Here is an 18,760-nt window from a genome sequence, read left to right on the forward strand (position 1 = left end):
AACTGAAGATCCATAAAGATTATAACCATTCCATGGAAGTGAGGAATACAACGCATTACCAAGGACCTCGATTCTTTAATAACTATTGTTCAAAACGGAATGGATGCTAAAATACCAATGGCAACAAATGAATTAACAAAAAATCTGAAGCAAAAAACATATAGTATAGAATTAAAATTAGGTTTAAAAAGCACCTACTGAAGATACTCAATCACCGAGGTTATTCATTTTCTAGATGTGCATGACGTTTCAATAAGTTTCAAATGCAATATTGTATATTTAACTGATTTTTTGAGGATTATGATTTTTATGAATGACTGAATATAATGATGGCTATATTTCTTCATGCATAAGTAGGCATGTATATGTAAAACGGTAAATTGACGCAACTAGAAATTATAATCCTGGAAACTTTTTATAAGCACAATGTTTAGCAGGACCATATCGAAAAAATAATTAAAAATGTAACCAATGTCTTTGTAACCTATCCAGTGGGAACTATAACCATGCATTCTTAAAACAAATTTATTTGTAATAAACTATCGTTAACACTGTTATTATTAATATTTATGGAACACAATTGACTGAGTGTATACCTTCACACTTTACACACAAATATTTTACCCTCTCACCACAAGATTTGCTGCCAGTCGTGCCCAAGGTTCAAGGTAAATACGGCGTTGGAGAGAGGTTGGCGTGGCGAGGATAGTGACGGAAGAATACGTGCTTAACTCGGAGTGCGTGCGGACGGGAAGACATGACACGGAGCGAGCGGGAGAGTCGCGTAAGACGTGGAACGTGACAAAGTGCGGATCCGCGCAGGGGGAAAGGAAAGGGGATGTAAGCTGTGGGTATGTATGGAGGGTGATCTCGAAAATGACTTTGTTGATTTCAAGAGGCCGTTTAAAGCGTGTTTGCTCAGCACGGACGTAGGTAAATGAGATGAAAAACCACGATTTTTAATTTAATCAAAAGTAAAAATCCACAAAGCATAGTTATTTATCTGTGTTATAAATTATTATATAAGTTAGCAATCTAAGTTATAAATTATGGTAATGTTGCAGTTACTCAGGATTTTTTTGGTTGGAATATATTTTTTCCCAAAATAGCTTGTATTACTGACAGTGTAAAAAAGATTCGCAGTTGATCTAACATAAAAGATTCTCTTGAAACCTAAAAATGCATTGATTCAGTAAATGTTTTCTCGTGAATTTATCTACAAACCAAGATTTCCATTAAATATTATAAAATTAAGACATTTGCATTCCTTTTAAGTCTGACAACACATATAAAGAAGTTTCCTTCACAGTAGGGTCACTACTTATTGCATTTATTGCATTCCATGACGAGAAAATATGAATGTAAGATGAAATCAATATTAAAGAGCGAAGTAAATATTATTTTGTAATGAACCCGACGCATAATTATAGACAGTTTTACACTTGTATTCATATGTCCTCAGATTACTTCAGTATGTCCCAAATAAGACTGAGTAGATTTTTAAGTAATATTTTTCTGACAAATCGTGCACAATTGACTTCCACAACTTTTCAAAGCATGTGATTACAAATTCAATTTTGAATACCGAAAACTAAGTAAAAATAAATAAACCGTATCATGAATGATATTGAAAATAATGAAACAGCATTATATTCAATAGAAATATCCCAATATCATTTGAAGGCACTTAATCTATAAGATATGAGAACGGAGGTTTTCGTGGTGTGCGGTAAGATTTTCCATTTTCGGTTACTACCGCGTCGGTTACTGCGGTGAAGACACTAGTTTCGCTATCACCAATGACAGTATCATCAGGTCAAATAAGATCGATAAGAATTTTGGAATATTAAAAAAAATCAGTTTCTCTAGGAAAATCTAGAAGTTTGTCAAAGGGAACAGAAATCCCGCCTTCCTTAAGATTAATCATCACATTTTCATTCCTGCATTTAGGCAACGGGGAATGAATATGACATTTGTCTAATCTCGCAATGCGAAAAGTTATTGAGCATTTTTGCAAAGCTTCAAGTGTTTGCCTCAAAAATATAATTCCATTATTTGTACATATTTTATTGTGTCTGCCTTCGTCTAGCGGAAAATGTGCCACTCAAGATGAATGAGGAAAATTTAGCGCTAAAAATTTATTCGCAACTCATAACGATAAATTATTTATTAAAATTTATCGTGAGAAACCAAGGAAAATAAAGCCAAAGAAATATATAAACAGTAAGTACAAATGCCATACCTAAAAACGATGAATCCGCTTATGTCGAGTGCATGCGACACATTTCGATGAGGAACTATTAAGAGGACAGCAGAACACACGATAATGAATCCTTAGCCTGCTTTGTCAATGACGCAGGAGTGTAACGCAATTTGTACCCTTTTCATATTCCGGCACATGCCGTTAAGTTTGTTTACCGGCTTTTTACGATTAATTCATTCGGATAAAAGAGGATTAACGTCAAGAGAGATTAAAAATTGCTAGCGTCACGCAGCAGGAAAAATTAAGCTGGAAAAACATCTTTATCGGTTCGCCGGCACATTGGAAAGAGAGAAAAAAATATTATCAATGATTGATGAATTTAATCCAGTATTCTCGAAAGCAGTATGAATGCTCTTCAAAAACATCCATAAGCGAAGCAATTACTATTCATAATAGATTGAGGAAATGAGTTTTCACGCGTTCACGACTGAAGTTCCAATTAAGATGACGGAATCGTGTAATAACTAAGGGACAAAATATGAAAATATGCATAGCAATTCCAATAATTCCGATGGACAAATTTGAAGATCCAATAATTAGTACCTCCTAGTATAGCGTAAAGGTTTAATTTAATAGCTGATTACGTGAAGAGGACACGAGTTATTTCTACCTTAATCACAAAGCAAAGGAAACAGTCGGTATGTTATTTTTACAGGAAAAAACGCTGTTCAAATTTACAGATATTTGATGAGAAGGCATAATTGGCGAAGAAAACCTATGGATTACGTGTTCAAGTGAACCTAACGTACAAAATATGGTACATGAAATAATAATAGAACTGCACTTCGGAGTATTACAAAATCCCTCCTTTGTATTCCAATCATTCAACTGCTACCATTTGATCCTGGTCTTTGATGATTTAAATTTCCAAGTTGGTTATGCTAGCATGCAATCATATGATTTGCAAGACTTATTAGTCACCCAATGACCAGCTGACACAAAGCGAAATGGATCTTAGTATTATTCCACTGTTAGTAATTTCATATTTAAGTATAAAATATTAATCTGAATTTTTACGAATTAATATTTTTTTACATTTAGAACGATATGAAAAAAAATTAGGTACCGATGACAGACAAATTTTGGGTCTTAAAAATCGTAACACAGTTTCATATTTAGAGGATTTCTGGACGTCAGTGGCATAACTAGAAATATGCCTTCGGGGCAAAAAATGACATACATGCCTGGAAATATATTTTTACATGATTTTGGCATTAAAACTTTAAATTTAAGTGGATGCAGTAATTATACGTCAAAAATAGACAATAGTCTTATATATTTTTTTATTTCTTTGAGGCCATGGGAGGGAATCTAACTCCTCCCCCTATAGTGAAGTATCTGCTGGAAGTTGTATAATATTTTCATTTAGTAACACGATACGTATATTTATTGAAAATACGAATAGAATCCTGCGATGAAAGAATATGAAACGAAAATTGGTGAAACAAATGAGTCATTATTATGCTATCACTGATAACTTCAGGCTAGACTTTGTGAAACCTCTCCATATTGGTTATAAAGGAGTAAAACTTTATCACGTTCACTTTAATATAAATATGGGCGCGTAACGTAGTTCGTGGGTAACGAAGTTACATCTACACAGAAGATATAACCACGTTACGAAACCCGGGTCGTGCCCATATAAATATAATGGCAAACCTCATAAAGGTTTACTCCTTTATGTCCATAATTATGCTTCTTTCTTTCAGCCATCAGATTTAGCATCCATTTGAAACATCTTAGCCCTTCATTACTGGTAGGAGTATAAACATGTTTAATCTTGGAAAGTCAAGAATATTCGATATAATACATATCCAAATTATCCAGCTAAATTTAGAGGCCACTCTCCTCTCTCTTGTTCAAACAGTGATATTTATGAAATTGTAATACCATTATTAATTGAGTATTTGATTAGATAATGATTTGATAACAAACGAACTTTACAAATCAAATGAAATTCAGCATGTAAATATTTTTACAATAGAACAACTACTATACCTACCACAAAAAAACAAAAATCCTCACAGTACTGAGTAGGACAAATAAATAAACCATCTAAATTACTCTGAATGTTAATAACAGTGTTAACCTTCATCAACCCCAAGCAGCATTCGGGTAGAATCACGTAATGAGCGATATCGCCCACAAAAAGGAGGATAAAATAGACAATGATAATTTCGTTTTAATATTTAGCGTAAGATGAAACACCGGCTATTGGTTAAATCTACACTTATTCATTAAACATTGATAATGGTTAAAATTCTATGGATAAACGTAACAGTCCTTTGCTGGAAACGTATCTTCACTATAACATGCATGGTAAAAGATTGCTGAAGTATGTTGTACCTCATACCTTCAATTGTATGCCAAAGGCTCTATGTAATCTAAAATCTTTGGCCGATATTAAAAGAAAAGTGAAGGAATGGTTAATAAGTGAAACTGCTAATTTGTAATTTCCTTAATGAATCTTAAATGTACAAATCATATTAAAATTTAATATTTTTGTTTCAAAGCTCCTTAAACTTTTTTGCCATGTTATTGTTTTTTTTGGTTACGAAATTGTTACTTGTAATGCAATATAAATGCTATGCTTTCAGTTTTGCCACTATGTAGGATAATTGGAACCTTCTGACCAGCGATACGGCTTAGAAGGACCAAGTTTGTGTATGGTAATAAAGGCAATCTTTAAATTTAAAAAAAATACTAAAAAATCTAATGGCTCAATGAAATTATGTGAAGATTTACAAATTTATGAGGCCTGAAAATTGAGAAATATAAATCGACTCAATTACAACAGGTCCCCTGAAATCAAAAGATGCCCCAGGAATTTCATCAGAAAATCCAACATAAGATTAATTTCTAATGACACGTTTCATGGTCCTCCTTGTCTTAATAAATCGAATCCTCATTTTTTTCTTGATTCTCTATTTCTCGAAAGACAATGCAAGACACACGGTCGGATCGTTAAGCAAGTTCCATCCGCAGCTGCATCAATACGCCCTCCACCACAAGTCCATCCTTCGAGACCAAATGGCTAATCGCAGACGTGCACAATGGGTCATCAATTGTGAGCGCAGTGCAAATATCCCGCGGACGAGGCAAGGCAAAAGCACCGCGCCGACGCTAGCGACCTCCTTCGCATCTAAAAGGAACTGCGGCACTCCGCCTTCGGCCGCTACCACTACAGTCTGTCGAGCGCCATTAAGGAAGCTGGGGCGAGAAACGGAATGCATGTCTACTTCACGAAAATAATTAAATAAAGTCTTCTAAATCCATTCCATTCAGAAAAAAAAATTATATAAAATTTACGTACGCGCAATTATATAAAATTTACGTACGCGCATTTATATAAAATTTACGTACGCGCAATTATATAATATTTATACGTACCTAAGTCGTTGTCTCGGGCGTGATTTATTAAGATTGACCTAACATAAAACTTACCGTTAAACGTAATGCTTTTTAATTCCATTTACTGTTTGGTTCTTTCCCGGCGAGCAATGGTAGTGAAAGTTTCTCGAGTTATACACCGGGTCATGTTCTCCATATCTCCTTCCAAAGTTTCGACAAGGTACTCGCCCATCGTTGGAAGGGATATCATCTCTAGCCCATCGAAACGCTGGAAGGAGATCCCGTGCGTAGCTCGAGAAACTTTAAATGTCTTTGTAATTCCGCACACTTACATGTATTAATGGATAACGTAGGTTTCCACGTAGAAGGCAAACAGGTATAATTTATAAATTTATGAGGAATATCAAATTTTTATTTTACTAATTTTGGTGGCCATTTTCAAAACGATTTTTTTATTTTTTCAATTTTAAATAAATAGATAGATTGCCGGCCTCGGTGGCGGTGGGGTAAAGTCCTCGCCTGCCAAACCGTAGGTCGTGGGTTCGAATCCCGCCTGGGTAGGTGATCCCTATCCAGGGCATGGATGTTTGTGTTGTAATTTGTTAATATTGGAAATCCTCGTTGTAAAAGGCCGTCATGTGCTGTTTACGGGGAATTTGATAATAAATAAATAAATAAAATAAAGACATTTGAAAAAAAATAGAAAATTGAATTTTTCGACAACATTTCTTAGGGTTTCAGACGATATTAGAGGGAGTCTTCATAAGACTTTTTGCCGTATCCCGTCTCGTTCACCCCTAAGCATTTACACGAGTGAGTGTGTGAGTCATTGACTGGTCGCATTCGTCAGCATTGTAATATTAATAAACATTAGTGACGAGGGAAAGCGAGAAAATTATTTATGGTTGGAGCAGATATCGTCCATTATGGATACCCACGTTTTTGATAAGCATACCTATGTGAAAAATATGCGAAAATATGCGTTTTGAATTGTGAATTCGTGCAAAACATTACCACCTTAATGGCAAAACAAGAAGATTGGATAGTGTATGGGAGTCCAACAATGGCCACTCGTCGGAGTGTGTCGGAGCATCTGGACGTGCCTAACGGCGCACCTGAGTTCACCGGCAATGACTGCGAGAGAGCCAATCAGGCCGTCTGCTCCGCGGTTCAAGACCGTTGAGATCCCACTCCAGCTTGGAAGTGGGAGGCTGGGATTTAAAGGTATACTACTCGCACGTAATGGTCTCGTGCGTGGGAGAAGAGGGGTACTTGCGAGTCACGCGGTACCCGTGAGGTAAGACCTTGTTCCTAGACATCTGCTCGAATGGTTTCCCAACCGCCTAGTTCTGCATCCGCACGACTGACTTTGAATCAACACGCACATACTATGGTCACGGCACTTCAGAAGAGGTATCACTCCCGCTGAGTCAATCTCATTTCATTAAGTTTTATTGGTTAAAAACTCAAATTATGGTATCGTAATATTTTAAGCCTGCCACGTGAACAGCGGTGAACTATGCTTGCATCAACGCGAGAAAAAATTATTCTGAACCGGGATCTGAACCACGGACCTTTGCCTTTCCGAACCAATTATATCAGTTACAATATCACGATTGAGCTAAAATCCAAGGAGCATTATGAATAAGATCTCTTTAATATTACTGATAGGGTAAATCAATGACGCAACGATTGAATAAACCAGCTAAATTCCCATGTTATTTGTGCGATAGGCATTTTATTTAATAGAATATTTATTTTCGGTAATTATATGTTAAATTATTACTGTGTAATATTTTAAGCCGGCCGCATGAACGGTGGTGAAATATACTTGTTCAGAAAGAAAATCACTTTTACACCTTGGCTTCTCAACTCCTGATTTCTTGAATTTTTATTGGTTTAAGACAAAATTTTCTTTGTAATATGTCGACCCTTCCGCGTGAAGGGCGATGAAATTTACTTGAAATTCTACGTGAAAAATCCTTCAAGAATGGGATTCGAATAACATACTTTTGCCTTTCCGAGACACTCCCAAGACCACTACGATATCCATGTTCCCAGTTTATTTTCTTTCCCAATCAAAAGTATTTTCCGGAGAAATTTACATGAACTGCGCCGCGACAAGATTCTTCTGGACTACTGTTAGCAATACCTCTTAGTGATAATGCGTCTAAGTTCTTGAGAAATATATAGACAAGTGGCTTTTAGATATTCGTAAATTATCTTTAAATGTTGTATTTAATCTGGCGAAATGAAAAAAATGGGAGAGTGACATTTATTTTTCATGCATGAATAGCCACGAAAAAGATTTCTGAAAATTGTTCTGCACGAACCTTTACCTTTCTTTGCCCTGTGCATAAAACTATGCTTTCCATTTTCCTAAACATCCATCGTACTTTCTCTCCCAATCCTAAGAATTATCCTGAAAATTTCTGGGTTTTTGGTCTTTAGAAGGTCAAGGCGCCAATATATCGACTTTCGGTTTCCACTGTTAAAATTATTCGAGGCATTAATACATCAGCTCCAGATATAATTCCAGGTAAAAAATTGTTCTAATTGTAAAAAATATGCCAAAATATTCATGTCTGTATTTCTTATCAATTATTTGCAATCAATTATCAATTTCTTGCAGGTAGATGCACAATAAACATTACATAAGCTATGTCCGATATATATAAAACGGTATCAATATTTATGCAGAGAACATATATAGAATCATGAATTTTATAAATTCATGATTCTATATATGTTCTCCTATATAGGGGGAAATGTATTGAGCCTTAATACATTTGAAGAAATCACACTGCTATATACAACTTACTTAAATAGGGCTAAAACTGAATAAAGCGTCTAGTCAAAGGCGGTAAAAATATGATGCGCTCTTGGTCTCGTCGGGTCAAAACATCGGTGGCAGCTAAACAAAGCAATAAATCCAACTTTACTTGGCAGTAGAATTGCAAGAATGAATGGACTATAAAAAATTTCAATTTCTAATGGCGTTATTTTGATTAAAAATCTAGTCAAGGTTTAAAAATATTCCACAGATTTTTCAGTAGATGGATCAACTGAAAACAAGTAGTTGCGGTCCTCCATTCAGATTAGGGGTTGAGCATAGGGCTAACAGCCCTATATTGCATTAAGGCATTGTTAGGAAACGCCAACAAAATGCCTCGGATACGGACGGATGAAATGGAATAAAACCCAAACCTAGACACAAGGACTTGAGTTTCGGGACATGGAACGTGAGAAAATGGAATGACGAAGTGATGGAAGACATGAGAAGATTTGGGGAAGAGGTTGACGCAGTGAAGGACATAGCCTGGAGACAATTACTTGGTGAGGCCAATAGGCTTGGATTTGAGTGACCATAAGAGTAAGAGCAAGTATGATGAAACAAAATCTAAATGCCAATTTAGGGTAGAAATATAACTATCTTCGAAAGCGGTCATCCGATTGACTTTTCAATCATCTAAATGGAGGCGTATAGGTCTCAACCACCTAAAGGCTTTTTGATTTTCCTGTCTTTGTACGTTTTCACATCACCCAATCAGTATCTCAGATTATTTATTCTCCCGTGTTATAAAAAATCACAACAGACGAAGCAATCCAAAAATTCACCTTTCTTCGTCCTTACATCACTTTCCCGAATCTTAAAATCACTAGATAGCTTTATTCTCGTTCATTGCGCAACTCATGTATTGGAACTATGCATTAAAGAATTATTCATCATTGATTCAATACTCGGTTCACATTTATACTATTACTAGGAGGCCAACCGGCGTTGCTCGGGAAGGATAGTAGACAGATAAGTTGGAAACGTAGAGCTTGGAATTCATGATCGTATAGTATGAATTATTGTATTTACTTATAGACCATGTAAATAGGTGTGCCTAATTGGCAGGATTTCGCTCTGCCGAAGTTGAATGACGTGACGTAAAGAACAGTAATGAGAAAATATTGCAAAGGACGCGTTGAACGCAATTGCTAGTAGCACTAAAGGGTGCGGTACCATAACAGCAATCTATGTATTAACTTTGGTTGCAATCCCTGTTGCCGTATGGAAACACAAAACGGACAAACAAACAGACATCCTCTTTTATTTACATATCGATTTATATTATATCATATTTATATTGTATATCGATATGCTGTCCACAAAGTTATGACTTCCTCCCCGTAAGATACATAAAAATAACTTGCCCTTTAATCCTCAAGGACTAATTTCTATTTTTTTTCTCAATTAAAACTATTTGTGCCTAAGTTTTACACACTCTAAGAAGTGACTCCAATTTTTGTTAGTACGTAAAACTTATGCTCCAAAAGAGAAATAGAGCCAGTAATCTAGGCAACAAATAAAAAATATGAAGAGTCTAACAATCATGCAATACAAAACATTGCGTTCTCCACTCAAACTGTATCTTTTTTTCTTTTTCAATTCCAATCTGCCTTAATAGCGTCAGGAATGAAGTTGATGACAAATAATGACTTTCCGGTTTTTTTTATCGAAATTCTCCACAGCTGTTAGATAACGGAATGGCCACACAAGGGCTATAACCTACTCCCAACGCTAATTCACGCCACACTCCCACAGGTAAATGGACAGAGCACTATAGTCCGATGAGACTTGCCCCATTCATCTCTTTCCGACGCTCTTCATTTTTTTTCGCCTCGCGTCTCGATTGAGTCGCCCAATTAATCACTCGCGGGACAGATGAGCGTGAAAAATGGTTCCTGGCACCGCCGTTGCAGCGCCGAGCGCGTAAGAAAAAAATCGAAGCCCGGAAATATTTTATGAGAGTGGTAAAGGGGGAGAAAAAAAATTGCGAAAAAAATACGCAGAGTTCCTAACGAGTTAACTCCTTACAGACTTACACTACTCTCCGGGCACGGGTGCTTCCAGCTTGCTTGACCTGGGTTCACCTCTTATGAGGACGGGCTCTTAGCTTTTTTTTAAAAAAAAGGACTGTCTAGATTGAAGGGATGGAGCTAATGGTCTTTGTCCAGACGACGGTACGGTCAACCGAATCCTCACAGAGTCGCTACTCTCAAAGCCGGGTCTGTGAACTGAGAATCCTTGAAGGGGCATTACAATCTCGACATGATTATTGCACCTCTTTCAGTGAAACTTCTCATCTTAAAGAATAGGAACTACGTATCAATATAACCGCCCATATAAAAATTCGCAACCACTTAAATTAATATTTGGGTGCTGATGTGCAAGGTAAAACTGTTTGGATTAAGGGTCTTCAACTAGTGGCCCAGAGACCGCATGCGATTGGCTGGCTGGCTATCTTGTGGCTCCTAGAGGCTAAAGAAAATAATGTATCGCGCCACAGAGTAAAAAATATACATAGAAAAAATCCTCAAAAATAACAATATCATTAATCGCATTGACTGATTTAAATTTTTAACCAATATAGATTACCGCTCTTTGAAACTATAGACTTTAAATTTTACTGATGTGCTGTTGGAATGACGTGGAATATTGTGGCCCTCCGGACGATGTAAAATCGATTATTGGCTCTTGAAATAAAAAATGTTGAAGACCTCTGGTTTAGATTTTAAGAAGACGTGGCGTGGATTACCTCTTTTTAGTTAAACATTTTTTACTAAAGCACTGCATAGAACAAGAGACAATATATAATTGGTCACGGGCACGGGTGTAAAATATAAGGGCCGTTTTTTTCCACCTCCGATAGGTCATAATGAGAAGACGAAGTGATTGATCAAAAATTATTTCATTGCTAAAGGTTTAGCATACTCGTGGTGTCCTTTCGACATCATCGCCTCGCCGATAGAGGAATTTGTTGTGCCTCTCTTCATGGAATTATGAATGAATTATGCCTTTGTTCTGAAGCTCATCGCCCGTTTGAAAACGCTTGCCTTTTAGCCACATCTTCATTTCAGCGTGAAGATGGAAGACCCCAGGCATTATGTCGGCATTGCACGGCAGGTGATCAAAAATGCTCCATTATAATTGGTCAAGGAGCAGTTGGGCTGCATCAGCGCTGAGATGACGGGCGTTGTCATGGATTAGAACACTTTCAAAAGTCAAAACTGTCTCATCATTTTTTTAAATGGAAATGAACGTAATGTTTCACACTATAGCCACAATGCATCAAAAACTCTCTTTTAACGGCAATAAGGCCAAGATATGTCAATACTGAAGCCATTCAGCGAGTTTTCTGGAACCAATTGAGGCAGTGTAGTTAATGAGATTGCTACTAACCATAAACTATCAACAAACGGTCTGAAATGACTTGAGCGTGTGGTACCATGGACGCGCAAATGCCCTACATGCGCAGTGCCCGCCTGTCGCTTGAGTAGTGTTTTGTTATGTGTTTTGAAATGAGTAAAAATAGAGCCAGGTTAAACTTGAAGAGAGGTAAGGTAAGACTGGAAGAGTTTCAACAGAGAAATTAGTATTAGTAGTAGGGTTTTGAGGAAAGGAATTTTCATGTATATAACACAGAGGAAGTCATAACTATGTTGACCGAATATTGATACGTAAATGCTAACCGTGTATCGAGCTAATAATAAATAATTATTGAATACGTAATTTCAAAAATTTAATTTTAAAGTGACCGAGAATATAAAAGGGTGATAATTTCTTAATTTAGGGTGATGATAAAGGGTAGTTGGTATATAACTAGGTGTTTTAATATAGCTGTAGAGCTTTTAATATATAAATAATAATAATGAAAACAATGTGTAAATGTAAATATCACTATACAAGTATTCATGGTATAACATCAATGGCATTATTTTTATGCCTACCACCTCACTTTGCTAATGTTGTTTGTGAAGTTGGTTGAGAAGTTTCCAAGACGCTGGCTTGGGAGACTAGGACCTTATGAGTGGCCTCGTAGATACAATGCGAACTTTTTATGCGGCTGGGCAAAAGATAAGGTATATATTATGCAATCACGCACACGGGAACAATTGAAAGCATGGACTCATGAAGTTATCAAAAATATCCCACGCAACTTCCTCCAGAAGGCCATGGACTCTATATCTGGCCCATTTAGATGTTTAGCCGATGCCACAGGCGCTTTAATTGAAGTTTAAAGTATGCTTCAAGATTCTTATATAATACTGTATGAATAGTAATAATTTCAATAAATTTGTTTTGCTAACATAAAATTTATTCTCATTTTTGTCTATTACTCTTTGAGAGAATGACTTAATTTTCCTCATAAAGGCCGGGACACACATAACCGCACCGAGCCCGCGCCGACACACGGCCGCGGCACGGACGATTGTTGGTGACGGTGGTAGGAGAACACACGGGCCCGTCACTGCCCCGTGCGACGGCCGTCAGTATTGTCTCATTTCTGCTCCTAGCGTGGTGTGTTTTTCTGATCTCGATCATGTTTTCAAACTTTCGGGACAGTGATCAAGCGGTGATTGCCTTGGCACTAGATGAAGAGGAAAAAGAGGAAACTTTGAGGAGGCGAAGAAAGAGAACTTGGGTGGACAGTGCATAGAAATCAAGACCCATTGAGGGAGAATTTAATACCCTGTTTCGTCTTCTCATGGATGATGAAATCAAGTTCTTCGGATATTTTCGAATGACAAAAAATACCTTCTTCTCCATCTTCTCCTCAACAAGCTCCAAGAACATCTGAAGAAGAACGATACTTTTTGGAGGAGATGTATTCCACTAAGAGAACGTCTGGCTGTGTGCTTAAGGTATGTGCCCATATTTGTGCGTTTTTAGGAGGTGTACATATATGTGTGTGTGTATATATGTATATAACACACACACATGACCAAATATTCTTCTTTTCTAATTTCTGTAGTTTTGCATAATTTTTTTTTGCATAAGAGAGTCACCAGCGGTAATAGAAACACAATTTTAAAAAATTCAATACTTTCATTGCTAAATTTTTAATACTTAACATGTTAATATTATTATTTTTACAATTTAAAAAACGAGGCGTGGTTCTTCGTATGCACGGAAAGTGGATTTGTTATTTGTTGGTTGCTTTCGTTAAGGGAACTGTAATGAGGTGATTCATTGGTGAATGATGAACGTGTGGAGGAATCATTGCTGCCTGCGACGCTTTAATTTTTTGATAACTGCTTCAACTCAAAGTCTTACACAGTGGTGAAAATTGAAGTTTTTGCCTGGTTTAATAATACGGGGTCCAATTAAGGATTAACTCTGATTTTTTCTGCCTCTTTTTCGGCTAATATGTACGCCATAAGTTGGCTCGAAGGAGACTCTTGCGCCAGTTTTTTATTATTTGATCCCCTTCGTGTAGCATTCAATGGCCTAATAAAGTGGTTTCTTTTCCCAGAAATGGCTTGCGTGGACTCAGCTGGAGGAACTAGAGAGGTAGGCTGAACTGTAATCTGTGAACTTGAACCAGGATATTGAGAAACATCGTTTTGGCTTTCAAGCTCACTTTCGGGATCATGTTCAGGCTCTTCCACTCTTGGGTCAAATTGAGAATCATCCCTTTGGTATTCTATTGATGGCACATTTGAGAGGGTTTCTCTCTCCACAATATGATGGAGCAAAAATTCCAAAATGTCTTCGTACTTGTACTTTTGTTTTTTGGCTGCAGCTTGTCCTGATTTTGTCTTCCTCTTCTGTAGAGTTCAACGGAGCTGATATCGAAACGAGGCTCACTTTTTCCTGCACTCTTCCGGCCCTCCTAAAAAATATTCTTTTAGAATAATAATTTTATGTTAAAATCTATCAAAATATCTTTTTTCAGGTTTCTTGCAACCGGGGATACTTTCAAGACAATTTCATTCAGCTATAGGCTGGACAGATTGACTGTAGCTGCTATCATTCACAGTACATGTAAAGCAATAGTGGACGTTATTCAAAACGAGGTCATGCCTGTGCCAGATGAAGCAAAATGGAACACTGTGGCATCTGAGTTTTGGGAAAAGTGGCAGTTCCCCAACTGTATTGGAGTCTTGGATGGGAAGCATGTTACAATTCAAGCTCCGAAGTTATCAGGCAGTCTATACTGGAATTACAAACACTCATACTCCATTGTACTTCTAGCCTTAGTTGACCCATGCTACAACTTCATTGTGGTAGACGTCGGAGCTTACGGGAAAAACTCGGATGGAGGTATTTTTTTAAAACTCGAATTTTGGAAGAGCTCTGGAGCATGGCCAGCTCAATGTTCCAAGGGGTGGAGCACTACCTGGAACAAATTTCCAACTGCCAATGGTCATTGTAGGTGATGAAGCCTTTCCTCTTAAAAGGTATATGATGAGACCTTATCCTGGAAAAGGTTTGACAGATGACAAAAGGATATTTAACTGCCGTCTAAGCCGAGCTAGGAGGATTTCTGAAAATGCGTTTGGAATTTTGGTACAGAAGTTTCGCATTTTCTCCCGACGGTAGCAAGGAAATCCTGAAAACATTACGACTTTAGTACTAGCTGCTTGCGTTCTCCACAATTTCATAAGACAAAATGAAGGAAGTAACATATCAGCATTAAATGAAAGCAAAGATGGGACTGAGAGCACCAGACTCCCTAGCAGGGCCTGCAATCTTCAAGACCTACCCCGTCTACGAAGAGGGTCAACAGGAGAAGCGTTTGCTGTTCGAGAAAAACTCAAGGATTTCTTTAACTCTCCAGTTGGAAGTGTAAAGTGGCAAGCGAGGGCTGCACTGGGAATATAATACGCCCAAGATTTAACGCTAAATGACATTAGACTTTAACGTACAAGTAGAGATAATATTTTGAACTTCAACTTTCAACTGTGGAAAATTCAACTGTGTTAGTGCGTTAAGTATTATTATTAAATTTTTATTCTTTCTTTACCTCTTCTTAAACTAATTTATTTATATTTTTGTGAGTTCTTGGGGTTTAAGTCCAAATAAATAAAAAACAAATTTAGCCAACGCTTCGATATAATTGTATATCTTCTAAAGGGCTTGGTTATGAAAAAGAAAATGAGATAAACATATGGATGAATTAAATATAATATGATAGTAGAATTTGGAAGCATAAATATATAAATTTACAATACTGTTTTTAGTTTATAATAAAAGAAAACGACAAATTCAGTATTAAGTAATTGAGAAAAGGGAAACACAGGAGTTCAACGTAACTTAATTTGTGGTGTTTGTTTATGGTAACAATGATTATTTTGTAGTCCATGGTTACATTCAGAGAAAATCAATCAAGAACTGGGAATTTCCGCACTTCTTCAATAAGTTTCTCGCTCTCCATATTGCACGAGCCCGCACCGTCACCGTCAAAAAGTAAACTGAACTAGTCGGTGACGGTGCGGGCTCGGCGCGGTCTCCAAGCACGATGACGGTGCGGGCACGGTGCGGTGGTGTGTGTCCCTACGCGTTTGAATGCATTGTTTTCCTTTCTCGCCGTAGCACGTCCAACACTCGGCCGTGTGTCGGCGCGGGCTCGGTGCGGTCATGTGTGTCCCGGCCTTAATGGGTTCACTGGATTAGGTTAACTGCGCGCACTCTTTTATTTTTAAATTTAATTTGATTATAATGTTTGTTTAATAACAATTTCTCATTATTGCATTCTATTTTTATTTTATAATGGTTTTTTGTTCTAATCCTTTTATTATTGTATATGGACACTTATTTCGATGATGAATCACTGATGACCTGCTTTGGCAATGGCAATCCCTGCAAAAGAGTGAATATTCTGGAGTGCCTAATTTCACTGCATATCTCACAATCAGTATTTGTGCCTAGTTTTGGTAAGTGAACTAATATCGTTAATATAATTATCATAAATCAAGACCTACTTATATATCATCTATTCTGTGTTACGAATTAAGTAGAAAATTAGAGCCAGATAAAATTACGAGTGTGGAAATGTAAGGTTTGAACAATTTCAACGGTGAAATTAGTCTTTCTCCGAGGGTTTTAGGGAAAGGGATTTTCATGTGTCTGACGGGTGGAGAATGGAGTTAAGGGTGTGTCTCGTGTGCTCTTGTGTGCACCTCCAAGTACGGGAAAACCCCATTGTGGTCTACATCTGCGAGACCATAATAAGGGAATGCCTGCCTTTCCCCTACATCCTACCGCATACTGGTATTCTTTGTCGGGGAGGGAGAGAGCACACAAAAAAATTAATCGTCGTCTGGTTGAAAGGATTTTAAGTGGACGCTCCTCACACAAAGAAGCGTGTCCTCTTCGAGAAATCTAAATTACTAAGGCTATCAGGGTTTTCATTATGGCTCGACGATTGTTGCATAATGCTCACTGCCTGAACGTTTATCGCTCATATCGGGTAATTTTGGGGCGTGGTGAAAAAAAAATCAGTTCCCACAACTGCTGGTTGGAATTGGGTCGGAGAAATTGTAAATCTGGGACTTTGAGGATGAGAATACAAGCAAAAAACGTTTTACGTTTCCCCACCACTATCTCCTTCCACTAAATACTTACTCCGCAGTTTTAAAGTGCTTGTAATGGACGTATTTTTTGCTCGTCCTCCTTAAAGTCTAACTATAACATGCCTCTATATATTCTGTTTTTGCGTGATTTTGGGAAATAATTAGAACTAGGCCTGAAACAAGAAACACGTAATTCTATTACGCTCACTCTCGGCCTCCATTGATACAACGAACACGTAAATCTACTGAGGTCGATCGAAGGTATTGTCCTATAATCGTATTGCTATTGTTGTAGTGACATAAGAAATAGAATCAAGTTGAACTTATCAATAACTGTATCACGTTATAAAAAATCGATAAAGACAATGACAAGAAATAAGATTCACGCGCTATTTGACGCCAAAAATGCCCGGAGATTTCGACCGGGTATTTACACGAGCGGTTCCTGAGAAAAAAAGTCAATTATACTATTATATGTCTGCGTTATTTATTCCATGATTCATCGTTAGTCAATAATCCTAATAATGGTTTGACGCAGCTCTCCATTCCTCTCTCCTATTCGATGACTTTTCATAGTGACGTATGTCTTCTCTGTTGCATCCTTAAAAACTTATCCTATGTAACTCATTCGGGGCCGTCCCTTGCCCTTCTTCCCTTCCAACTGTCCTTCTACAATTCTTTTCATCAGGCCATCATCATAATATGGCCAACTAAGTTGTTCCATCTTCTGCTTAAGTTTTAAGAAGACTTTTCTTATCTCCCACTCTTTTTAGCACTTCCTCGTTACTTACAGGGTCGAACCATTTTATCTATATCATTCTTCGGTGGCACCACATTTCGAATAGTTCCACTCTTGATTTCATAGTGAAACATGCTACATATGTATTATAACTACAAATTAAAGTCGCTTCTATTATGCACCGCATAAAATCAAGGAGTTGAAAGATTTTATATTGGAGTCATAATATTTAAATCCATTCAATTTTATTTTTACCCAATCATTGAAAAGATATTCGAATTCATGTATATCAATTAATATATTTATTGTATTATATCAATTAAATATTAATTCGATAATTAAATATATAATCGAGAAGAAAGTCATAATTGTGTAGACCTCTTATAAAATCACATGGTGAGTTTTAAAGTTTATCGAACACACCCGATTGCATTTATGACGCCTAACGAAAAAAATGAAAATTTTAGCCAGAAAGAAACTAAGAATGTGGAAAGTTAATGCACAATTTTCTGACGGAGAGGAAGTGATAACTGTGTTCAGTGGTGGATTCAGGATAGGGAAAAGGGGCTTCCAAGCTTGGGGTAACCTCACAGTAGTATTGGGGGCCAGAAAAAATATTACTATTCTACAAGCATAATCCCAAAAGTAAGGTATCCAATTGTTTTAGAAATAGAAAAAAAACTATTTGCTTAATATGACCAGTCTACTGAGTAATATCAATTACCTTAATTATTACGATTAATCAAATATTCAGCTGCTAAATATATGAAAAGCTTAATGTATATCAGCCCTTATCAAACACTAGAGACATCGAACAGTCCAAAGATCATATTGAGTAATCATCATTTGAAAGCATGAAATATTGGTTTTTATCAACTTAGTTACCAATTTCGCACGCTGTAATACATATTATTCACGAGAAATGGAAACGGAAGTCAAAAATATATGCCAAGGAGAAACAGTGTCGTTTTAACGCCATGTTGTGCTTAGTTAGGAGTGCAAAGCTGAATCAACGTCTTTGATGAGATGAACCCTATCTGACGGGCGTGAAATTGGAAAGC

General features: G+C 37.0%; 1 protein-coding gene across 1 annotated transcript; it reads left to right on the forward strand.

Moving 5' to 3' along the window:
* Nucleotides 1-13,267: 13,267 nt before the first annotated feature.
* Nucleotides 13,268-14,824, forward strand: LOC124169578. Its single transcript, XM_046548219.1, has 3 exons — nucleotides 13,268-13,306; nucleotides 13,918-13,955; nucleotides 14,341-14,824. The coding sequence occupies exons 1-3, from the start codon at nucleotides 13,268-13,270 to the stop codon at nucleotides 14,822-14,824; spliced, it is 561 nt and encodes a 186-aa protein (XP_046404175.1).
* Nucleotides 14,825-18,760: the final 3,936 nt, after the last annotated feature.

The sequence above is a fragment of the Ischnura elegans genome, chromosome 12 (assembly GCF_921293095.1).
Source record: "Ischnura elegans chromosome 12, ioIscEleg1.1, whole genome shotgun sequence".
NCBI classification, from domain to species: domain Eukaryota; kingdom Metazoa; phylum Arthropoda; class Insecta; order Odonata; family Coenagrionidae; genus Ischnura; species Ischnura elegans.